Source organism: Melanerpes formicivorus, unplaced genomic scaffold, assembly GCF_026170545.1.
Source record: "Melanerpes formicivorus ecotype bairdi unplaced genomic scaffold, bMelFor1.0.p_v2 SCAF_162, whole genome shotgun sequence".
NCBI lineage: Eukaryota > Metazoa > Chordata > Aves > Piciformes > Picidae > Melanerpes > Melanerpes formicivorus.
Genome location: NW_027142514.1, coordinates 362,083 through 385,431, shown reverse-complemented (window position 1 = coordinate 385,431; position 23,349 = coordinate 362,083). Strand labels below are relative to the sequence as shown.

The 23,349-nt window shown below is 64.4% G+C and overlaps 1 protein-coding gene across 1 annotated transcript in view; it reads right to left on the bottom strand.

The window, feature by feature from the left end:
• Window positions 1–564: 564 nt before the first annotated feature.
• Window positions 565–23,349, bottom strand: part of LOC137457164 (collagen alpha-1(II) chain-like) — a 98,846-nt gene continuing 76,061 nt past the window's right edge. The window contains exons 44-76 of the mRNA XM_068168979.1: window positions 21,182–21,235; window positions 20,979–21,023; window positions 20,093–20,137; window positions 19,657–19,764; window positions 19,245–19,298; window positions 18,921–18,974; window positions 18,242–18,295; window positions 16,304–16,411; window positions 15,898–15,951; window positions 15,132–15,239; window positions 14,328–14,381; window positions 13,996–14,049; window positions 13,745–13,798; window positions 11,868–11,921; window positions 10,814–10,921; window positions 10,631–10,684; window positions 10,456–10,509; window positions 10,265–10,318; window positions 9,702–9,755; window positions 9,480–9,533; window positions 9,175–9,228; window positions 8,607–8,660; window positions 7,298–7,351; window positions 6,720–6,773; window positions 6,513–6,566; window positions 6,380–6,397; window positions 5,717–5,770; window positions 5,466–5,528; window positions 5,043–5,208; window positions 4,686–4,792; window positions 3,889–3,969; window positions 2,207–2,395; window positions 565–1,214 (exon numbers count right to left, since the gene is read on the bottom strand). Of these exons, the coding sequence (XP_068025080.1) occupies window positions 1,065–1,214; window positions 2,207–2,395; window positions 3,889–3,969; window positions 4,686–4,792; window positions 5,043–5,208; window positions 5,466–5,528; window positions 5,717–5,770; window positions 6,380–6,397; window positions 6,513–6,566; window positions 6,720–6,773; window positions 7,298–7,351; window positions 8,607–8,660; window positions 9,175–9,228; window positions 9,480–9,533; window positions 9,702–9,755; window positions 10,265–10,318; window positions 10,456–10,509; window positions 10,631–10,684; window positions 10,814–10,921; window positions 11,868–11,921; window positions 13,745–13,798; window positions 13,996–14,049; window positions 14,328–14,381; window positions 15,132–15,239; window positions 15,898–15,951; window positions 16,304–16,411; window positions 18,242–18,295; window positions 18,921–18,974; window positions 19,245–19,298; window positions 19,657–19,764; window positions 20,093–20,137; window positions 20,979–21,023; window positions 21,182–21,235 (2,376 nt within the window). The 3' untranslated portion in view covers window positions 565–1,064. The remainder of the gene's footprint in view (window positions 1,215–2,206; window positions 2,396–3,888; window positions 3,970–4,685; window positions 4,793–5,042; window positions 5,209–5,465; window positions 5,529–5,716; window positions 5,771–6,379; window positions 6,398–6,512; window positions 6,567–6,719; window positions 6,774–7,297; window positions 7,352–8,606; window positions 8,661–9,174; window positions 9,229–9,479; window positions 9,534–9,701; window positions 9,756–10,264; window positions 10,319–10,455; window positions 10,510–10,630; window positions 10,685–10,813; window positions 10,922–11,867; window positions 11,922–13,744; window positions 13,799–13,995; window positions 14,050–14,327; window positions 14,382–15,131; window positions 15,240–15,897; window positions 15,952–16,303; window positions 16,412–18,241; window positions 18,296–18,920; window positions 18,975–19,244; window positions 19,299–19,656; window positions 19,765–20,092; window positions 20,138–20,978; window positions 21,024–21,181; window positions 21,236–23,349) is intronic.

Genomic DNA, 23,349 nt, shown 5'->3' with positions numbered 1-23,349 from the left:
GGGATTCTGCCCCTCTGCTGTGCTCTGCTGAGACCTCCCTGCAGTGCTGGGGCAGCTCTGGAGCCCTCAGCACAGCCAGGGACCTGTTGGAGCAGGGCCAGAGGAGGCCACAGCAGTGCTGGCAGGGCTGGAAGCCCTCTGCTGTGAGGGGAGGCTGAGAGAGTTGGGGTTGTGCAGCATGGAGAGGAGAAGGCTGCAGGGAGAGCTCCTGGTGGCCTTGCAGTGCTTGAAGGGGCTACAGGAGAGCCAGAGAGGGCCTCTGTGGAAAGCATGGAGGGACAGTGAGAGGGAATGGCTTCAAACTGGAAGAAGCTGGATTGAGATGAGAGATGAGGAAGAAATTCTTCCCCAGGAGGGTGGTGAGGCACTGGACCTGGCTGTCCAGAGGTGTTAGGGAGGTTCCAACCCTGGAGGTGTTCAAGCCCAGGACAGATGAGGCCTTGGGCACCCTGATCTGGTGGAAGCTGTCCCTGCCTCGGGCAGGGGCTTGGAGCTGGATGATCTTTTAGGTCCCTTCCAACCCAAACCACTGTAATGAAAACAGAGCCAGGTCTTGGAGGGCAGTTTGCATTCTTCACTCCTTTACATTCCCCGGGGCTTGCCGCAGCCAAGGGCAGGAGCTTGAAGCCTTGGCACCAACCTGCCCCTGGGTGGCTTCTCAGGCTGGGCCCAGCAGGACAAGGCTCCAAGAATCTGTGCAGTGGACTGAGGCAAAGCCAAGCCCTTTTCCTTCCCCTGCTGCCAAGCTGGCAGTGGTTCTGCTCCTCGTGGTTGTCTTGAGAGGGCACTTCCAGGAGCTCTGCTGTCAGGAGCCCCTGCAGACAGGCAGTGAGTGGCCCCTGGCCCCCAGGAGTGTAAGAGCAGAGACTTCCTGGAGCAGTGACTCCTGTAAGCAACCTTCTCCCACCCCAGCAGGAAGTGTAGGCTGTGGCAGGAGGCAGCTGCAGACACCTGGCATGAAGGAGCTCTGGGGAGCAGGGGGAGCCCCACGCCACCAGCAGCCCCCCCACGTGTCCCCAGCGGCTGGGAAGGGAGCTGGCCGGCTCAGCCGGCTGCCGCTGGCTTCAGCTGAAGCAAACTGGTCCCACTGTGAAGCCGAACTGGTGCGAGATGTCCCCGTTGTGGAGCACGGCCAGGTCCCGCAGGGGCAGCAGGGAGAGCTCCCGGGTGCTGAACTGGAAGACGGTGTCGGCGACGGAGGAGTCATTGTCCGGCTGAAACGAGCACCGGGGACAGCGCAGAGCCCCGGCTGCTGAGCCTGCAGGACCCTCTCACGGCACCCTCTGACCCCTGAGCTTCTCCAGCCGCTCCCTGAGGCACCCCACAGCCCTGTGGCCATGGCTAAGTCTCTGTCCCCAAGCCCTTCACGGCATCTCCTCACCCCAGCCTGCTCCCCAAGATAGGGCAGCTCCTTGGGACCAAGGAGAGAATGCTTTCCATCCCCACCCCACCCCATGAAGCCTCAGCCACCAGCTCCAGTCCAAACCCTGCTCCAGCCCTTCTCACCCCATGAAGCCTCATCCCCAGCTCCATCCCAAACACTGCTCCACTCCCATCCCACCCCATGAAGCCTCATCCACCAGCTCCATTCCAAACCCTGCTCCAGCCCAAACCCTGCTCCATCCCAAACCCTGCTCCATCTCAAACCCTGCTCCAGCCCATCCCACCCCATGAAGGCTCAGCCACCAGCTCCAGCCCAAACCCTGCTCCAGCCCATCCCACCCCATGAAGGCTCAGCCACCAGCTCCAGCCCAAACCCTGCTCCAGCCCATCCCACCCCATGAAGACTCATCCACCAGCTGCATCCCAAACCCTGCTCCAGCCCAAACCCTGCTCCATCCCACCCCATGAAGAATCAGACACCAGCTCCATCCCAAACCCTGCTCCATCCCACCCCATGAAACCTCACCCACCAGCTCCATCCCAAACCCTGCTCCAGCCCAAACCCTGCCCCATCCCAAACCCTGCTCCAGCCCACCCCATGAAGCCTCAGCCACCAGCTCCAGCCCAAACCCTGCTCCAACCCATCCCATCCCATGAAGCCTCAGCCATCAGCTCCATACTAAACCCTGCTCCAACCCACCCCATGAAGCCTCATCCCCCAGCCCCATCCCAGCCCCCAGAGGTGCAGACCCTCCCCCAGGGCTCTGCAAACAGCAGGGCCTGTTGCAGGCAGGGGGCAGGCTGCAGCCCAGGCCAGGCTTACCACACAGCCCCGCAGGCTGGCCACGTAGCTCTGCTTCAGGGAGTCAGCCAGGAAGTGGATTTCCTTCTGCAGCTGGGGCTGGCCCTGCTGCAGGGCTGCTCTGCAGGAGTAGGAGACCTTCTGGGTGGCCAAGGTGCTGTGCAGGCGCAGGAAGCGGAGCTGCACCGGGCTGGCCCCTGCGTACTCCAGCTGCAGGGGCAGGCAGAGAGGAGGCTCAGCACTGGGGGCTGCTGGGAGCCTCCCAGCTGCAAACCAGGCAGCATTCAGCCATCTGCTAAAGCACTGAGGTGCTTGGGTTGCACTGGGACCATGGTGTGGGTCGTCTTGGAACCATGGGATGGGTTGGGTTGTACTGGAACCATGGAGTTGGCTGTCATGGAACCATGGGATGGGTTGGGTTGTACTGGAACCATGGAGTTGGCTGTCATGGAACCATGGGATGGGTTGTCCTGGAACCATGGGAAGGGTTGGGTTGTCCTGGAACCATGGGATGGGTTGGGTTGTTTTGGAACCATGGAGTTGGATTACCCTGGAACCATGGGATGGGTTGGGTTGTACTGGAACCATGGGATGGGTTGCCAAGGAACCATGGGATGGGTTGGATTGTCCTGGAACCATGGAGTTGGTTGTCATGGAACCATGGGAAGGGTTGTCCTGGAACCATGGGATGGGTTGCCAAGGAACCATGGGATGGGTTGGATTGTCAAGGAACCATGGGTTGGGTTGGGTTGTCCTGGAACCATGGGATGGGTTGGGTTGTTTTGGAACCATGGGATGGGTTGCCAAGGAACCATGGGATGGGTTGGATTGTCCTGGAACCATGGAGTTGGCTGTCATGGAACCATGGGAAGGGTTGTCCTGGAACCATGGGATGGGTTGCCAAGGAACCATGGGATGGGTTGGATTGTCCTGGAACCATGGAGTTAGGCTGTCATGGAACCATGGGAAGGGTTGGGTTGTCATGGGCCCATGGGAAGGGTTGTCCTGGACCCATGGGAAGGGTTGGGTTGTCCTGGACCCATGGGAAGGGTTGGGTTGTCCTGGACCATGGGTTGGGTTGCCCTGGAACCATGGGTTGAGTTAGGTCACCATGGAGCCATGGCTTGGGTTGGAAGGGACCTTTCAAGGTCCTCTAGTGCAGCCCCCCCTGCAGTCAGCAGGGACCTCTTGGGTGTTTCTAGTGGGGAACAGAGCAGGCTGGGGGGGGTCTCATCCATGCTGGTCAGTACTCCAGGGGTGGGCATCAGCAGGATGGCACCAGGATGCTTTCAGTGGTGCCCAGTAACAGGACAAAGGGCCATGGGCACAAACTTCAGCATGAGAAGCTCCTCTAACATCAGGAGGAACTTCTCTCATGTAAGTGAGGCAGCCCTGGAGCAGGCTGCCCAGAGGGGTGCTGGAGTCTCCCTGCCTGGCTGTGTTCCTGTGTGACCTTCTCTAGGTGACCCTGCCTTGGCAGGGGGCTTGGTTTGATCTTCAGAGGTCCTTTCCAAGCCCTACCATGCTGTGCTTCTGTGATCTGCAACCAGATCAGGTTGCTCAGTGTCCCTTCTGCTGCAGAAGGAGCTGCCACATCCCCCTGTGCCTGGGCACTGCCCCATCACCGTGGGACAGGCACTAGGAGATCCCTGACCCCATGAAATGGGCTTTGTGTCCCCTCAGCTGTCCCACTGGGCACTCACCAGGAAGCCCCCAGGCAGGGCACTGAACCACTCAAAGGTGTCCTTGGAGCTGTAGGTGCTCAGCCAAGCCTTGATGGGGACCTGCAGGGAGCAAGAGGCATGCCCCAGAAAGGGACAGTGGCACTGCCAAGGCAAGGAGCCAGCTACAACTGGCCATGGGAATGTGCTGCCCAGGGAGTGGTGGAGTCCCCATCCCTGGAGGTGTTTAAGAAGAGCCTGGATGAGGCCCTTGGTGCCATGGTTGAGTTGATCAGATGGTGCTGGGTGATAGGTTGGACTGGATGATCTCAAAGGTCTTTTCCTACCTGGTTAATTCCATTCCATCCCATTCCATTCCATTCCATTCCATTCCATCCCATTCCATTCCATCCCATTCCATTCCATTCCATCCTATTCCATCCCATCCCATCCCATCCCATCCCATTCCATCACATCCCATCCCATCCCATCCCATCCCATCCCATCCCATCCCATCCCATCCCATCCCGTCCCCCCATTCCATCCCATTCCATCCCATCCCATCCCATCCCATCCCATTCCATCCCACCCCATCCCATCCTATTCCATCCCATCCCATCCCATCCCATCCCATCCCATCTCATCCCATCCCGTGTGTGTGACCTGTCCCTAGAGCCAGGTCCTGGAGCCAGGATCCTCACTCCAACCTGCTCCATCAGCTCCCTGCCATGGCAGTGCTCCTCACAGCCCGAGGCTGGCCCCACTGTGCCCTCTCCAGCCCCACCAAGCCCTGTCCCCACCTGCCCCTAGGGGCTGCAGGAAAGCCTCCCCCCCCATACCTGGTTGTGGATGGGAGCTATGCAGGTCTCACCCCCAGCTGTGAAGTTGCAGAAGGCCACCAGAGCGTCCTTGGGGCTGCCCTGGTTGGGGTCAATGTAGTACTGCCCTGCAGGGAGGTAGAGGGGAGCTCCTGGCACCCTGCTTTTGGCACAGGGAGAATGCTCAGCTCCTGGCACAGCCCTGGGCTGCAGCCTGGCTGCCAGCCTCTCTCTGCAGGGATGCTCATGGAAGCCAGCTGAGCTCACCCCCCAGGCCTCATCCCCTCTTCATTGCCTGTCCCCCTCCCCATTCCAGCCAGAGGGGAGGGATGCCAGCTCTGAGGCCAGCGTGGGGGGACCCCCTGTGCCCCCCAGTACCATCAGGCAGGCTGGGGTGAGCCAGCAGCAGCTCCTTGCAGGTGGCTGCGGGGTGGCTCTGGCTGCCGTCGGGATGCTCCAGGAGGCCTCGCAGCTCCCGGCCCAGCGCGGCCAGCAGAGCCCGGGCTGCAGGGACGTTCAGCTGGCTGGAGGGAGAAATCAGCTGCTGGAAGGGAAAGAAGGGGAGGTAGGCAAGCTGGCCCGGCTGTGCCCTCCCTCTTCTGGCCAGGGGCAGCGTCAGGAGGGGCTGGGACACGCCGAGGACAGAGCGGAGCGTGGCGGGAGGGGGACTGAGCACAGAGGAGCTGGGCACAGAGGAGCTCAGAAGCCTCGGGACGTGGGGCAGCGTGGCTGCCAGCCCCTTCCCTCCCTCCCTGGCACCGAGCAGAGCAGCGAGGGGAGGCCCTCACCCCATGCACTCACCTGCAGCTCCTCCCTGGCCAGGAGCAGGGGGGGTCCGCTGGGGCCGGGGGGGCCGGCGAGACCCTGGGGACAATGCCAGTGCTGGGGACGCTGCCTGCTGCCCAGGAGCCCTGTGCCTCCCTCCCAGCTCCTCTGAGGGTGCCAGCAGCCAGCTGTCCCCGTGCCACAGCGTGGCACAGCGTGGTGGGAGCTCAGTGCCAGCATGGCACCCCGCTCTGGGCACAGGGGCCCTTGGTGGGGGCTCTGCTTACCGGCAGGCCTGGGGTGCCCCTGGGTCCTGGCAGCCCTGGGAAGCCTTTCAGCCCCTGCCAAGGGATGGAGTGGAGGAGGGAAGCAAAGCGAAGTGGGGAGCTGCTGCTCTGCTGAGCTGCACCCCGGGGGACCCCGGGGGGCCACCTTGCACCCTGGGGAGAGGGCAGGAGGGGAGGGAGGGCAGGAAGGGAGAGAGAGGGCAGGAGGGGAGAGAGGGGGCAGGAGGGGAGAGAGGGGGCAGGAGGGGAGAGAGAGGGGGCAGGAGGGGGGAAAGGGGGCAGGAGGGGAGAGAGGGGGCAGGAGGGGAGAGAGAGTGGGCAGGAGGGGAGAGAGGGGGCAGGAGGGGAGAGAGAGAGCAGGAGGGGAGAGAGGGCGCAGGAAGGGGGAGAGGGGGCAGGAGGGGAGAGAGGGCAGGAGGGGAGAGTGGGCAGGAGGGGAGAGTGGGCAGGAGGGGAGAGAGGGGGCAGGAGGGGAGAGAGAGAGCAGGAGGGGAGAGAGGGGGCAGGAGGGGAGAGAGAGAGCAGGAGGGGAGAGAGGGCAGGAGGGGAGAGGGGGCAGGAGGGGAGAGAGGGGGCAGGAGTGGGGATAGGGAGCAGGAGGGAGGAGGAAAGGGTGCCCCGTGGCAGGGCTGAGCACAGCTCCAGGAGCTCCTCTCTACTTACTTTGGGTCCAGACAAGCCCTGGAAGAGAAGGACAAGCCCCAGCTAAGGGGGAGGGAGGTGGGATCCGAGTCCCACCCTCAGTGGACCTCCCCAGGAGGCAGCCCCAGGCTGGCTGGGGGAGGGAAGGACTCACCGGAGCGCCAGGGCTGCCAGGATGCCCCCGGGGGCCGGGGGGGCCGGAGTCACCCTGCAGAGACAGCAGGAGAGGTCAGGGCACTGCAGGGGGCACCCCCCAGCCCTGGCTCGCTCTGCAGCTCAGCCCTGGCTCGGGGTTCTGCTGGGGAAGTGAGGAGCTCACCCCACACCCCCGTCCTGCTCTCCCCTCCCACACTGCCCTTACCTGCTGGCCCTGCCGGCCTGGCCTCCCGGGGACACCAGCGGGGCCTGCCTTGCCCTGGGAGAGGTGCCAGGGGGTCACACAGGTGCCACACAGGTGCCACACAGGGTGGCACACAGTTACCACACAGGGTGCCACACAGGGTGTCAGGGTGGCACACAAGTGTCACACAGTTACCACACAGGGTGGCACATAGGGTGGCACACAGGGGTCATACAGGGTGGCACACAGGGGTGACAGAGGTGGCACACAGAGTGGCACACAGGGTGGCACACAGGGTTAACAAAGGTGTCACACAGGGGTCATACAGGATGCCACACAGGGTGCCACAGAGGGTGGCACACAGGGGTCACAAATGGTACCACACAGGGTGTCACACAGGGTTAACAAAGGTGTCACACAGGGTGGCACACAGGGGTGACAGAGGTGGCACACAGAGTGGCACACAGGGTGGCACACAGGGTTAACAAAGGTGGCACACAGGGGTCACAGAGGGTGGCACACAGGGGTGACAGAGGTGGCACACAGGGGGTGAGAAGGCAGCAAGGGGAGGGAGGAAGAGAGCCAAACCCTTCAGGCACCTTGAAGCCATCATCCCCTTGCTGGCCCAGGTCACCCCTGCTGCCCTTCTCGCCCTAGGAGAGAGTCAGGGAGAGTCTGGGTGGCCAAGAGGAGGGCAGAAGGCTCCTGGGACACCAGCTCTGAGGGGTGGTCCCTGGGGCCCCTGCTGGAGTTCCCCCATCAGGTAGGCAGCGGAGGCTTGCTGCCCAGCCCCGGGGGGGGAGCCCTGCCTGGGGACACTTCCCAAGGCCAAACCCCAATTGGCCTCCAGAAAGCAGCTGGGGCTGGGGAGTGCCCAGATGTGGCTGGCTGCAAGCCCCCATCCTTTTGAGCTGGGGGAACTGGCTGTGCCTACATTGCTGTGCACAGGACACAGAATGAACCAGGCTGGAAAAGACCTCAGAGCTCCTCAAGTCCAACCCAGCACCCAGCACCAGCTGAGCTACTCAACCATGGCACCAAGGGCCTCAGCCAGGCTCTTCCTGAACACCTGCAGGGATGGGGACTCCACCACCTCCCTGGGCAGCACATCCCAAAGGCTAACAACTCTCTCTGGGAAGAACTTTCTCCTCACCTGCAGCCCCAGGAGGATGGAGAGGCTGGAAAAGGAAGCTGGTTGCGGAGGGAACCTGGAGAGCTCCCAGCTCCTGGGAGGACAACCCCCAAAGAGAGCTGCTGCAGCAATCAGGGCTCAAGAAGAGGGCAGCAAGGGCTGGCAAGCAGCAAATTAGCTGCTGGCCTGCCATAGAATCATGGAATTGACAGGGCTGGAAGGGACCTCAAGGCTCAGCCACTTCCAACCCCCCTGCCATGGCCAGGGACACCTCACACTACAGCAGGTTGCTCACAGCCACCTCCAGCCTGGCTGCAAACACCTCCAGGGATGAGGCTTCCACCACCTCCCTGGGCAACCTGTGCCAGGCTCTCACCACCCTCATGGGGAAGAACTTCTTCCTAACATCCAATCTCAATCTCCCCACTTCTAGTTTTGCTCCATCCCCCCCCAGTCCTATCCCTCCCTGACACCCTCATAAGTCCCTCCCCAGCTTTCCTGTAGCCCCCTTCAGACACTGGAAGGCCATAAGAAGGTCTCCTTCACTTCTCCAGACTGCACAACCCCAACTCCCTCAGTCTGTCCTCAGAGCAGAGCAGCTCCAGCCCTCTGCTCATCCTCCTGGCCCTTCTCTGGGCACCTTCCAGCACCTCCAGAGCCTTCCTGCACTAGGGGCTGCAGAACTGGAGGCAGTACTCCAGCTGTGGTCTCACCAGAGCAGAGCAGAGGGAGAGAATCCCCTACCAGTCCCTGCTGTGCCACCTTGTGTCACCCACCTTGTGTCCCTTTGGCCCAGGGTCTCCTTTCATGCCCGTCAGCCCTGGGATGCCCTGCAAGAGAGATCACAGAGTCACAGAATCAATGAGGTTGGAAAAGGCCTCAGAGCTCATCAAGTCCAAGCTGTCACCCAACACCTCCTGACAACTAAACCATGGCTCCAAGTGCCACATCCAGTCCCCTCAGTTTGTGCCCCCTGCCCCTTGTCCTGCGCCTGGGCACCACTCAGCAGAGCCTGGCCCCAGCCTCTTGCTCCCCACAGCTCCTTCAGCTCTTGCTGAGCTTTGCTCAGTTCCCTTCTGGGGCTGCTCCTCTCCATGCTCTCAGCCCCAGGGCTCTCAGCCTTTGCTCCTCACAGAGCTGCTCCAGGGCCCTCAGCACCTTCCCAGCTTCCCCTGGAGCCTCTCCAGCAGTTCCCTGTCTCTCTTGAACTGGGGAGCCCAGACCTGGAGCCAGTAGTGCAGCTGTGGCCCCCCTGGAGCAGCAGGCAGCAGAGCTGCAGAGTGGTTCCTGTGGGAGCCAAGCAGGGAGCAGCCAGCAGCCAAGCACCTCCAAGCCAATACTCACATAGGGTCCTTGGGGGCCCTGGGGTCCTTCCAGCCCCTTGTCACCTGGGTAGCCCTGAAACACAGACATGAGAGAGCCTGGTGGTGTGGCAGGAGAGCAAGGCAGGAGCCCCAGTGCCTCTGGCAGGGAGAGCAGCCCAGGGGCCCAGGGGGGTGGGCTGGAAGGGACTGGGAACTCAGAGTCCTCCTGCTACTGGGTGCTCTGTACTGCTTTATCCTCTTCTAAGCAGGGAGCTTGGCTTGGGAGCCCCCTGAGCTGCCAAGGTGCCCAAGCAGCCTCACCTGGGTGGGGCAAAGCCAACCTACCTTGGGTCCCCGGGGACCTCTGGGGGGCCGGTGGCCCAGCTTGCCTTGCTTGCCCTGGGAACAACAGGTGAAAGGCTCACAGCAGTTCCAGCCTGCCCCAGGCACTGAGCTGCCTCCCCTGCATCCCCCCAGGGATGCTGAGACCCAGCAAAACCCAGGGCCCTCTGCAAGGTCGGCTCCACACCTCCCGGCACCCCCCCTGGGGACCACGGTGCCAGTTACCCTTCTGCCAGCTGCTCCTGGGGCTCCTCCTTCCCCTGGGTGCCCCACATCACCCTGAGGGAAGAAGAGAGAGGTGGCTCACCAACAGCCTGACCACTCCTGGGACCAGCACTGGGGAAAAGAGGCTGCTGCTTGCATGGACACGGGCACAGAGCTCACCAGGCTCTGTGGGACTCTGGGCATGGGCACCAAGGCCATGGTGCAGAGCCTGGCAGTGAAGGGGAGGTTCCCTGACCCCCTCTGAGGGCACCTGAGCCAGGATGGAGCTGGGGAGACCTGGCAGTGAAGGGGAGGTTCCCTGACCCCCTCTGAGGGCACCTGAGCCAGGATGGAGCTGGGGAGACCTGGCATCCCCTCAGCCCAAAACCAGTCAAGGCAGCCCAAGGGCACCCAAGGGCTCTGTGTTTGCCAGGCACTGCTGGGTGGTTGCCCTGAGAGTGTGTGTGGGGTATCAGGTGCCCCCGGGCTGGCTCCCCATGGCTTCTCCCCTGGCTCACAGCAGGGCTGAGCAGCTCAGTCATGGCTCCCCCCAGGCCATCACTGGAGGCCAGCTCTGCAGGTACCTTCTCTCCTTTGCCACCTTTCCGTCCCTTGGGACCAGCTGTTCCTGGAGACCCCTAGAGCCCCAAAGGAGAAGCAAATCCTTCCTTAAGGGTGCTGTGCCAGGGTTGCCCCCCTCCCAGGCTCCCTCTCTGGGGGTGCACCCCCCTCCCCGTGCCAGGGAGAAGCAGCACAGCCCCTGCCCGCTCCTCACCGTCTGGCCTGGCTTGCCCGCCGTGCCTGGCTGCCCTTTTGCACCCACCAGGCCCTAGGGAGGAAACCAGACAGCAACCCAGCTCCAAGAAACCGGCTCCAGGGATGCCCACCCAGCTCCTGGGCCGGGCACCAGCTGGGGGCAGGGCAGGGGGGCAGCAGAGGTGCCCGCTCACCTCCACGCCGCTCAGCCCCGTGGCTCCAGCTTCGCCCAGTGGCCCCAGAGGCCCCTGGGGACAAAGCAGGAGGCTGGCATCAGCTCCAGGGCAGCCAGGGAGAGGCAGGAGGGGGAGGGCAAAGCCACCTGCTGGGCAGGGGCACCTTGCAGGCCCGGGGGGAGGGGAGGGGAGGGGAGTTACCTGCCGGCCTGGCCGTCCCTTGGCGCCTGCCACTCCTCTGGCACCTCCGTGCCCGCTGTAGCCCTGCAGCCCAGGGGCCCCTGCTGGCCCCTGGCTCCCTGCTGCGCCCTGGGGTGCACACATGGGGACACCACAGCATGCTTTGCCTTGGAAAAGGCCTCTGAGACCAGCCAGGCCAACCCTCACCCCAACCCCAGCATGGCCACTGACCCATGGCCCCAGGTCTGTGGGACACCTGCAGGGCTGGGGCCTCCGCCACCTCCCTGGGCAGCCTGTGCCAAGCCCTGGCCACTCTGGCAGTGCAGAAACTGTTCCTGACCTCCAGCCTAAACCAGCCAGAGCCCAGCCCCAGCTGGAGCAGGCTCTGAGCAGCCCACCCTCGAGGGGCTTTGACTAGCCTGGGCTCTTGCTCCTGCTTTGCCCCACGCTTGTGCCACACTGGCCCAGGCAGAGGGGCACCAAGGCATGGCAAAGCTGGCATGCAGCTGAGTGCAAGGCCATCAATAGCCTCTCTGTGGCTCTGAGCACATCAGGACCATGAGCCCAGAGTGCACCTCAGGGCAGTGCAAGCCCTCCTGAGCTGAGGGTGGCTCCTGGAGGCCTCCAAACTTCTGGACACTCAGGGGTTGTGTGGGAGCAGAGGAGGGAGAAGCCAAATGTCCTGCACCTGCCTCGGGAAGCCCCCAGCAGCCAGGCAGGGGCTGCAGAGGGCCTGGATCTCAGAGGGAGCTTTCCAGCACTGTGTCTCCAAATGGAATGCAAACCAGGAGGAGAAGCCCTCTGGGTCTGCTCAGCTCCCTCTGGGCTGAAGGATAAACCAAGGGGGAGTTAAAAGCCCCACAGCTGTGTGGAGCCCTGGCTCCAGGAAAGCCAAGGAAACTGGAGCTGAGCCTTCAAGTCCCTGCAGGGCAGGAGCTGGCAGGCCCAGCCCAGCCCAGCCCAGCCCCCTGGGCTGGCAGAGTGTGTTCTGTGGCCACTCAGCCCCTGGCTCTGCTGCTCCATCCCAAGGTGCCACCAAAGCTCTCTCCCAGGGTGGGTTTGGGCTGGCACTCACCACTGGACCAGGCTTGCCACCATCTCCCTTGGCTCCATCATCTCCAGCGAGTCCCTGTGGGGGTGGAGGGGGTTCAGGACCAGCCCAGCACCACCAGGGGCTCCACACTGAGGGGGTGGAGGGGGTTCAGGACCAGCCCAGCACCACCAGGGGCTTCACACTGAGGGGGTGGAGGGGGTTCAGGACCAGCCCAGCACCACCAGGGGCTTCACACTGAGGGGGTGGAGGGGGTTCAGGACCAGCCCAGCACCACCAGGGGCTCCACACTGAGGGGGTGGAGGGGGTTCAGGACCAGCCCAGCACCACCAGGGGCTTCACACTGAGGGGGTGGAGGGGGTTCAGGACCAGCCCAGCACCACCAGGGGCTTCACACTGAGGGGGTGGAGGGGGTTCAGGACCAGCTCAGCACCACCAGGGGCTCCACACTGAGGGGGTGGAGGGGGTTCAGGACCAGCCCAGCACCACCAGGGGCTCCACACTGAGGTCTGCTGCAGGGCCTTTAAGCATCTGCTCCCTCACACCACCTGCAGCTGGCCAGGGCAGAGCTGGGCACCGTGGGGGGGTCAGCAGGAGCCCACAGCAGCCTTCCAGCAGGGCATCCCTGAGTGCCAGGCAGAAGTGGTCTGACTGTGGGGGTGAGGGCATGAGGAACCTCTTGGGAAGCAGTGCCAGGCTGGGGAGTGTGAACCTGCACCTCCCAGCCTCATTCCTCAGCCCCCTGGCCTGGGCAGTAAGGGGGGGCTCAACCCCTTGGCCTTGCCATGCTCTGCTTGCCCGGGTGGGGCTGGGTGGGTGCCTGGGTAGGGCTGGGTGGGTGCCTGGGTAGGGCTGGGTGGGTGCCTAGGTAGGGCTGGGTGGGGCTGGGTGGGTGCCTGGGTGGGGCTGGGTGGTTGCTTGGGTGGGGTTGGGTGGGTGCCTGGGTGGGGCTGGGTGGGTGCCTAGGTAGGGCTGGGTGGGTGCCTGGGTGGGGCTGGGTGGGTGCCTGGGTAGGGCTGGGTGGGTGCCTAGGTAGGGCTGGGTGGGGCTGGGTGGGTGCCTGGGTGGGGCTGGGTGGGTGCCTGGGTAGGGCTGGGTGGGTGCCTAGGTAGGGCTGGGTGGGGCTGGGTGGGTGCCTGGGTGGGGCTGGGTGGGTGCCTGGGTAGGGCTGGGTGGGTGCCTAGGTAGGGCTGGGTGGGGCTGGGTGGGTGCCTGGGTGGGGCTGGGTGGGTGTCTGGGTGGGGTTGGGTGGTTGCTTGGGTGGGGCTGGGTGGGTGCCTGGGTGGGGCTGGGTGGTTGCTTGGGTGGGGCTGGGTGGGTGCCTGGGTGGGGCTGGGTGGGTGTCTGGGTGGGGTTGGGTGGTTGCTTGGGTGGGGCTGGGTGGGTGCCTGGGTGGGGCTGGGTGGGTGTCTGGGTGGGGTTGGGTGGTTGCTTGGGTGGGGCTGGGTGGGTGTCTGGGTGGGGTTGGGTGGTTGCTTGGGTGGGGCTGGGTGGGTGCCTGGGTGGGGCTGGGTGGGTGTCTGGGTGGGGCTGGGTGGTTGCTTGGGTGGGGCTGGGTGGTTGCCTGGGTGGGGTTGGGTGGGTGCCTGGGTAGGGCTGGGTGGGTGCCTGGGTAGGGCTGGGTGGGTGCCTGGGTGGGGCTGGGTGGGTGCCTGGGTGGGGCTGGGTGGTTGCTTGGGTGGGGCTGGGTGGGTGCCTGGGTAGGGCTGGGTGGGTGCCTGGGTGGGGCTGGGTGGGTGCCTGGGTGGGGCTGGGTGGTTGCTTGGGTGGGGCTGGGTGGGTGCCTGGGTAGGGCTGGGTGGGTGCCTGGGTGGGGCTGGGTGGTTGCTTGGGTGGGGCTGGGGAAGCCCTGGGGAGGCCTGTGGCAGCTCCTGGCTCTGCCAGGTCCCAGCCATCCCTACCTCTGCTCCTGCAGCCCCAGCAGGTCCATCCATGCCTCGGGGCCCTGGATCCCCCTGGGGAAGAACAGGGAACAGCTTCTGTCCTCAGGACAGCCCCTCCTGGCTCTGCACCGCGGGCAGCAAGGCACGGGGGGGGTCCCACAGAGGGGCCCCAGGGCTGAGCCAGCTCCTCCAGCACACAGCCCCAGCAGGCAGAGCTGGCACAGAGCATCTGCCCCCGAGGGGAGGCTCGGAGCCAGCCCCTGCCTTACCTTCACTCCCTCAGGGCCGCGGAGCCCAGGAGGACCTCGGAGGCCAGTCCCACCCTGTGGGGGGCACAAGCAGAGCAGCTCCTGGGAGCCAGCCCTGCCCCCTGCCAGCCCTGCCCCCCTGCCAGCCCTGCCAGCCCTGCCCCCTGCCAGCCCTGCCGCCTGCCAGCCCTGACCCTGCCAGCCCTGCCCCCTGCCAGCCCTGCCAGCCCTGCCCCCTGCCAGCCCTGCCAGCCCTTCCCCCTGCCAGCCCTGCCCCCTGCCAACCCTGCCAGCCCTGCCCCCTGCCAGCCCTGCCCCCTGCCGGCCGGGGAGGAGGGAGGAGTGTGACTCACAAACCAGCCTCTGGCTCCGGCGGGACCTGCGGCTCCGGCGACACCGACCTGGCCCTGGGACACGGAGGGAGAGATGGCAGCAGGAGCCCAGCAGGAGCCCAGCAGGGCCCCAGGGTGCTGCCAGCAGGGCCCCAGGGTGCTGCCAGCAGGGCCAGGGCCACCCTGTGCCTCCAGCAGGTCCCAGCCGCGGATCCTGCCCAGGGGACACCAACTCCCTAACCGTGGAAGCATCCTGTGGGGCTCCTGCACCCAGAGTGCCCTGCCAGGGCTGAGCCCCAGCACCCAGCACCCAGCACCCAGCACCCATCCTGCAGGGGCTCTGAGAGCCTTTTGGTGCCTGCCAGGGCTGAGCCCCAGCACCCAGCACCCAGCACCCAGCACCCATCCTGCAGGGCTCTGAGAGCCTCTTGGTGTCTGCCAGGGCTGAGCCTCAGCACCCAGCACCCATCCTGCAGGGCTCTGAGAGCCTCTTGGTGTCTGCCAGGGCTGAGCCCCAGCACCCAGCACCCATCCTGCAGGGCTCTGAGAGCCTCTTGGTGTCTGCCAGGGCTGAGCCTCAGCACCCAGCACCCATCCTGCAGGGCTCTGAGAGCCTCTTGGTGTCTGCCAGGGCTGAGCCTCAGCACCCAGCACCCATCCTGCAGGGCTCTGAGAGCCTCTTGGTGTCTGCCAGGGCTGAGCCCCAGCACCCAGCACCCAGCACCCATCCTGCAGGGACTCTGGGAGCCTCTTCGTGCCTGCCAGGGCTGAGCCCCAGCACCCAGCACCCATCCTGCAGGGCTCTGGGAGCCTCTTGGTACTTGCCAGCAAACCTTCTTGCCCCTTCTCTCCTTTGTGGCCTTGCTCTCCACTTTCCCCTGTGGCAGCTCCTGGGCCAGGCACTCCAGGGTGGCCTCTGGGGCCAGTGTCCCCCTGCTCAGGGGGGAGGACACAGATGTCACCACCAGGAACCAAAGGAAGCAGCAATGCTCTGAGCTTCTGCACACAGCCAGGGAGAGGTTTGGGTGGGAAAGAGGCTTCCAGGATCACATCTAGTCCAACCCTGCTGCAGCCAGCAGGGACATCTGCAGCTGCTCAGATCCCCACTCCACCTCACCTGGGATGCCTCCAGGGCTGGGACATCTCCCCACCTCTCTGGGACCCCTTGGCCAGTGCTTCACCACCCTCAGGGGCAAGCATTTCTCACTCCCTTTCAGTCTGAATCTCCCTCTCTTAGTCTCAAACCATCCCCCCCCATGCCCTGTCACATCAGGCCCTGCTCAGAAGTCTGTCCCCAGCTCTCTGCTCAGCCCTTTCAGCACTGCAAGGCCACCAGAAGGTCTCCCTGGGGCCTTCCCTTCTCCAGCTGGCCATCCCCATGGAGAGGAGATGTTTCACCCTCTCACTGGGTGCTGCAGGCAGAAGTTCACCCTAGGGTGCTCAGGAGTGGTGCTGATGTCAGGCTTGAGCCTGCTGTCCCCAGCCCTGTCCTGCTTGTGCCCCACACAGGAAGGGCAGCAGCTGAGGCTGAGCAGGGGCTGGGGGTCCCCAGGGTGCTGCAGGGAGGGACAGGGCTACAGTCAGTGCTCACCTTCTGCCCCTGAGCTCCTGGCTCTCCTGGCTCTCCAGTGTCCCCAGGGTCCCCCTGCCCAGAGGGGAGATTCCAGCATCAGGCACAGCAGCTGCTCCCCAGCCCCAGCCCAGGGGGGCAGAGGCTGGGCTCTGGTTCCATGCCCATCCCCACCCTCCCCTGGCCAGGACTGTGGTGCTGGGGCAGAGCTGGCCCCACAGCTTCTCCTGCAGCAGGAGCTCCCCCCAGCCCTCAGAGCTGAGCACAGCCAGGCAGCCCCTGGCCCAGCAAGGGGACCCCGAGGCACCTCCCATGGGGACCCCCTGCTGCACACCCAGGCAGGGGCAGGTGCCCAGAGCCAGGGCACAGAGCTGTGCTGTGCCCATGTGCCAGCAGCAGGCAGCAGTGTGCCAGCCAGCACACCTACCTCCTTCCCTCGCTGCCCAGGCCTCCCTGGCAGCCCCTCTGGGCCAGCAGCTCCTGGCTCCCCGGGGCTCCCGCTGGTGCCTGCAGCTCCCCAGGCTCCTGCCTCTCCCTGGGCAGGGTGAGGAAGGGCAGGATTAGTCTTGGCTGCCTTTTCCAGCTGGGCCTGGCTTTGCCTCCCATGGTTCCTCACCACACAGCCAGCCCAGTTTCCCCTGCCCCAGCTACCCAGGCTTTGAGGGGGCTTGGGGCCCTCTGCACAGCAGCTCAGGCTGGAAAAGACCTTTCAGATCCAGCCCAACCCTTAACCAGCACTGCCAGCTCACCACTGACCCCCCCCAGCACCACAGCCACAGGGCTTTGACAGCCCTGCAGGGATGGGCACTACCCCACTGCCCTGGGCCAGGCCCTGACAACCCTTTGGGGGAAGGAAATGGAATGGGATGGAATGGAATGGAATGGGATGGAATGGAATGGAATGGAATGGAATGGAATGGAATGGAATGGAATGGAATGGAATGGGTGGGATGGGATGGGTGGGATGGGATGGGATGGAATGGAATGGAATGGAATGGAATGGAATGGAATAGAATAGAATAGAATAGAATAGAATAGAATAGAATAGAATAGAATAGAATAGAATAGAATAGACCAGGTTGGAAAAGACCTCAGAGATCATCAAGTCCAACCTATCACCCAGCACCATCTGATCAACTCAACCATGGCACCAAGTGCCACATCCAGGCTCTTCCTAAACACCTCCAGGGATGGGGACTCCACCACCTCCCTGGGCAGCACATTCCCATGGCCAATCTCTCTTGATGAGAAGAATTTCTTCCTCACCTCCAGCCTAAACCTCCCCTGGCACAGCTTGAGACTGTGTCCTCTTGTTCTGGTGCTGCTTGCCTGGCAGAAGAGACCAACCCCCACCTGGCTACAGCCTCCCTGCAGGGAGTTGGAGAGAGCAAGAAGGTCTCCCCTGAACCTCCTCTTCTCCAGGCTAAGCAACCCCAGCTCCCTCAGCCTCTCCTCACAGGGCTGTGCTCCAGACCCCTCCCCAGCCTCCTCGCCCTTCTCTGGACACCTTCAAGCCTCTCAATGTCTTTCTTAAATTGAAGGCCCCAGAACTGGACACAGGACTCAAGGTGTGGCCTAACCAGTGCTGAGCACAGGGCACAAGGACTTCCCTGCTCCTGCTGGCCACACTCTTCCTGATGCAGGCCAGGATGCCATTGGCCTTCTTGGCCACCTGGGCACACTGCTGGCTCATGTTCAGCTGCTGTCAACCACTACCCCCAGGTCCCTCTCTGCCTGGCTGCTCTCAGCCACTCTGCCCCCAGCCTGTAGCACTGCCTGGGGTTGTTGTGGCCAATGTGTAGAACCTGACACTCAGATGTGTTCAATCTCCTGCCCTTGGCCTCTGCCCATCTGCCCAGCCTGGCAAGGTCCCTCTGCAGAGCTCTCCTACCCTCTACAGCTCAACTCCTGCCCCCAGCTTGCTGTCATCTGCTGATGGACTCAATGCCCTCCTCCAGATCATCAATGAAGCTATTGAGCAGGATGGGGCCCAGCACTGATCCCTGGGGAATTGTTCCCCACATCCAACCTGAACCTCCCCTGGGGCACCCTGAGGCCATTTCCTCTCATCCTATCCCTTGTTCCCTGGGAGGGGACACTGACACACCACCAAAGAATGTTGGGCCTTGGTCCAAAGGTAGCTGCTGGAGCTACAACCTCTTCAACTCCCTTCTGGTACAGCAGCTAAAAACTCAGAGTGATGCCAGATGGAGCCATAGGAAGCATTTCCCTTCTGCCATGCTCAGCAACACAAATCCCCAGGGGTGGGCATGAAGGGGCTGGAGTGCCAAGAGCCCTGCCCAGCAGGACCAGGAGAGCCCAGCACCATTGGTGGTGTCACCCCCAGCACCCAGCAGGGCCTCACCTGCTCTCCTTTGGGCCCTGGGCGCCCCTCTGCTCCTGGCTGTCCTGGGGAGCCCTGGGGAGGAAGCACAGAGCCCAGCCCTAGCACAGCTCCACCACCCCACAGCCAGAAGGGTTGGGTTGGAAGGGACCCTAAAGCTCACCCAGTTCCAGCCCCCTGCCATGGGCAGGGACACCTCCCACCAGCCCAGGCTGCTCAGAGCCTCATCCAGCCTGGCCCTGAGCACCTCCAGGCAGGAGGCAGCCACAGCCTCCCTGGGCAGCCTGTGTCAGAGTCTCCCCAGCCTCATTGGAAAGAATTTCTTCCCAATCTCCAGTCTCCATCTCCCCTCTCCCAGTTCAAAGCCATTGCTCCTCATCCTTTCACTCCCAGCCCTTATCAAAGGTCCCTCCTCAGCTCCCCTGAGCCCTTCAGGTACTGGGAGGCTGCTCTGAGGTCTGCCTGGAGTCTTCTCCAGGCTGAACAGCCCCAACTCTCTCAGCCTGTCCCCACAGGGGAGGTTCTCAGCCCTCTGATCACCACCATGGTCCTCCCCACACAGCCTCTGGCTCAGACACAGCCTTCTGGTTCAGCAGAAGCTCAGTGATCTCCTCCCTTCATCCCTGCAGGAGAAGGCAGGAGGGGAGGGGGAGGCTGGAGCAGCCCAGCCAGGGCAGGACAGGGCTCCCCAGGCGGTTACCTGCTCACCATCCAGCCCCCTGATGCCAGCTTCCCCAGGCTCTCCCACGGTGCCCTGCAGGGGACATGGGCATCAGGGCAGGCAGCTGTGCTGGTCCCCCCCACAGCTCCCTCACAGCCCCTCCTGCCCAGCAGCTGCAGGAGGGCTTGCAAGGCTCTTCCACCACAGCCCAGCCATGCCAGCCCCCATCCTGCTGGGCAAAGCCAGTGGCCAAGCTGCCAGCCCTGCTCCAGGCAAGCAGAGCAAGGCCAAAGCTCTGCCTGCCTGGCCAGGTCTGAGTCAGGGGGCTGGCAGGGGGCACCAAGCCACCTCCTCTGTCCTTACCTTCTCTCCTCTCACCCCTGCAGGCCCTTCAGGTCCACTTGGACCTTCCTGTCCCTGGAATCAAGCAGTTCATAGCAACATCCCCGTGGTCTGAAGGCTTTGCCTTGGCACCTCCTGAGCCTGGCTGGCAGAGGCTGGGATGCCCCAGAACACCCTGGCTGGCAGAGGCTGGGATGCCCCAGCACACCCTGGCCCACTCCCCCCCTGCCCGGGCACAACAGCCACTTGCCAGCTTCTCAAGCCCCCCTAGTGCCAGCTTCCCTCCTCCCTCCCTTGCCACAGCTGCTTTGGGGAGCTGCCCAGCAGCACTGCCCCAGCAGCACTGCCCCAGCAGCACTGCCCCAGCAGAGCTCTCTGCCCCTGTCCCAGCAGCTGTGCTGGGCAGCCAGGGCAGGAGCCCAGCAGCACTCACCGGGTACCCAGGGGGGCCAGCAGCCCCAGCTGGGCCAGCAGCTCCTGCCTGTCCTGCCAAGCCAGGCTTCCCTGGCAGCCCCTGGGGCCCCCGGGGGCCAGGCATACCCTGCAAGGCCAAGAGGCCAATCTCAGGCAGCTGAAGGGTGGCAGAGGGGAGGGCAGTGCCGGTGGCTGCCCCTGCCTGGGGCCACCGCGGGCTCTGCAGGGTGCCAGCTGTGCCCAGAGGGCAGTGCTCCAGCCTCCTCCTCCCTGTAGGTGCAGGAGGGCACTGCTGGCCCTGGGCCCAGCTCCCCACCCCCCAGCTCCCCACAGGGGCCTCGGGTCACTCCCTGCCTCGCGAGCAGCCCGGGGGTGAAGCTGCCTGCGGGGAGGGCATCGGTGCCTCAGCTCCTGGCCCAGCAGCAGCCTGCAGAGCAGCTCTGCAGCTCACTTACAGGCAGCCCTGGAAGCCCTCGAGGCCCTGGGTCTCCTGCTCTGCCCTGAAACAAGAAGGGTGCTCAGCATCCTGCTGGCACCAGGCCCCCCCAGCAGGATGAGCCAAGCCCTGCATGCCCAGGCCACCTCCTGGCATCTGGGCAGCACCAGGACAAAGCCCAGCCAGCAGTGGGAAGCACCAGGGGGCTGCCTGCTCCCACACAGGGCTCTGGGCTGCTGGAGCAGCAGGCAGCACATGGTGCCTGCACCCTGTGGCACATCCACAGGGCAAGGCAGCAGGGGCACTGCAGCAGGGGCAATGCAGCAGGGGCAATGCAGCAGGGGCACAGCAGCAGGGGCAATGCATCAGGGACAATGCAGCAAGGGCACTGCAGCAGGGGCAATGCAGCAGGGGCACAGCAGCAGGGGCAATGCAGCAGGGGCAATGCAGCAGGGACAATGCAGCAGGGGCAATGCAGCAGGGGCATTGCAGCAGGGGCACAGCAGCAGGGGCAATGCAGCAGGGACAATGCAGCAGGGGCAATGCAGCAGGGGCACAGCAGCAGGGGCAATGCAGCAGGGACAATGCAGCAGGGGCAATGCAGCAGGGGCAATGCAGCAGGGGCACAGCAGCAGGGGCAATGCAGCAGGGACAATGCAGCAGGGGCAATGCAGCAGGGGCATTGCAGCAGGGGCACAGCAGCAGGGGCAATGCAGCAGGGGCACAGGAGCAGGGACACTGCAGCAGGGGCACAGCAGCAGGGACAATGCAGCAGGGACAGTGCAGCAGGGGCACTACAGCAGGGACAATGCAGCAGGGGCACAGCAGAAGGGGCAATGCAGCAGGGACACTGCAGCAGGGGCACTGCAGTAAGCCAGGGGCACAGGGAGCACTGCCAGTCCTACCTGGGAGCCAGGAGCACCTCGAGGCCCAGGAGGACCTGGCAGGGCCTGGGGGAGGAGAAGGCAATCAGAGTCCCACACTGCAGCCCTGACTGCTGCCCTCTCCCCACCGTGGCCCCTCAAGGCCCCAGTGCCCCCTGCCCAGCCTGGCACAGGGGACCTGCTTGGTGCTTCCCTGCAGGGCTGCAGCAGCAGGCAGGACCCACCTTGGGACCAGCTTTCCCTGGAAATCCTGGTGGGCCTTGGGCTCCCATTTCTCCCTGTCAGGAGGCAAGAAAGATTTCCTTCCCTCTGTGTGCTTGAATGCAGTCACCTCCTGAGCCCCAAGCCCCCCTGCCTGGCATCTCATAACATCCACAGGAGTCTGGGCAGCCCACAGCTCACAGGGTGTGAGGGGTTGGAAGGGACCTCTGAGCTCACAGGGTGTGAGGGTTTGGAAGGGACCTCTGAGCTGACAGGTTCACAGCTCACAGGGTGTGAGGGGTTGGAAGGGACCTCTGAGCTCACAGGATCACAGCTCACAGGGTGTGAGGGGTTGGAAGTGACCTCTGAGCTCACAGGATCACAGCTCACAGGGTGTGAGGGGTTGGAAGGGACCTCTGAGCTCACAGGATCACAGCTCACAGGGTGTGAGGGGTTGGAAGGGACCTCTGGAGCTCATCAAGTCCAACCCCCCTGCCAGAGCAGGGCCATAGAATCCAGTGAAGGTGAAGCACTGGACACCCAGCATGGGATGAGTGTCCCCATGGGAGCCACAGAGCCCCTGAATCCCAGCATGGTGAGGGTTGGAAGGGACCTCTGGAGATCATCCAGCCCAGCACCCCTGGCAAAAGCAGGGTCAGCCACAGCAGCTGGCCCAGGATCCAGCTGGGTTTGGAATCTCCCCACAGAAGGAGGCTCCACAACCACTCTGGGCAGCCTGCTCCAGGCCTCCAGCAGCCTCACAGGGAATTTCCCTTCTGTTCCCCTGGCATTTCCTCTGCTCCAGCTTGCCCCCAGTGCCCCTTGTGCTGTCCTTGGCCATCCCTGAGCAGAGCCTGGCTCTGTGCTCCCCACACTGCCCTGCACATCTTGATCCCCAGCCATGAGGGCAGCCCTCATGTCCAGCTCCAGCCCTTCCTCCCCTGCCACCCCTGAGGCTTCCCTGGCACAGCTGATGGAGACCACTGATGGACATCACCCAAACCCATCCCTTGGGTGCTAGAGCCCAACCCCAGAGTGTTACCAAAGCCTGGACTCCAGCCCAGCCCAGCCCAGCCCAGCCCTGCCCAGCCCAGCCCTGCCCAGCCCAGCCCAGCTCAGCCCAGCTCAGCCCTGCCCAGCCCAGCCCTGCCCAGCCCAGCCCAGCCCAGCCCAGCTCAGCCCAGCTCAGCCCTGCTCAGCCCTGCCCAGCCCAGCCCTGCCCAGCCCAGCCCAGCTCAGCCCAGCTCAGCCCTGCTCAGCCCTGCCCAGCCCAGCCCAGCCCAGCTCAGCCCAGCTCAGCCCTGCTCAGCCCAGCCCTGCCCAGCCCAGCCCATCCCAGCCCAACCCAGCCCAGCTCAGCCCTGCTCAGCCCAGCTCAGCCTATCCCAGCCCATCCCAGCCCATGCCAGCCCAGCCTGCTGTGCCATTGCCCAGCCCAGCCCAGCCCAGCTCAGCCCAGCCCATGCCAGCCCAGCCTGCTGTGCCATTGCCCAGCCCAGCCCAGCCCAGCTCAGCCCAGCCCTGCTCAGCCCAGCCTGCTGTGCAGTTGCCCAGCCCTGCTCAGCCCAGCCCAGCCCTGCCCAGCCCAGCCCTGCCCAGCCCAGCCCTGCCCAGCCCTGCCCAGCCCAGCCCAGCCTGCTGTGCTGTTGCCCAGCTCAGCCCAGCTCAGCCCAGCCCAGCCCTGCTCAGCCCAGCTCAGCCCATCCCAGCTCTGCTCAGCCCAGCCCAGCCCAGCCCAGCTCAGCCCAGCCCAGCCCAGCCCTGCCCAGCCCAGCCCTGCTCAGCCCTGCCCAGCCCAGCCCAGCCCAGCCTGCTGTGCTGTTGCCCAGCTCAGCCCAGCTCAGCCCAGCCCAGCCCTGCTCAGCCCAGCTCAGCCCAGCCCAGCCCAGCTCAGCCCAGCCCAGCCCAGCTCTGCTCAGCCCAGCCCAGCCCAGCCCAGCCCATCCCAGCCCTGCCCAGCACTGCCTGCTGTGCCATTGCCCAGCCCAGCCCAGCTCAGCCCAGCCCAGCCCAGCTCAGTCCAACCGAGCACTGCCCAGCCCAGCCCTGCCCAGCCCAGCTCAGCCCAGCCCAGCTCAGCCCTGCTCAGCCCAGCTCAGCCCATCCCAGCCCAGCCCAGCCCATGCCAGCCCAGCCTGCTGTGCCATTGCCCAGCCCAGCCCAGCCCAGCTCAGCCCAGCCCTGCTCAGCC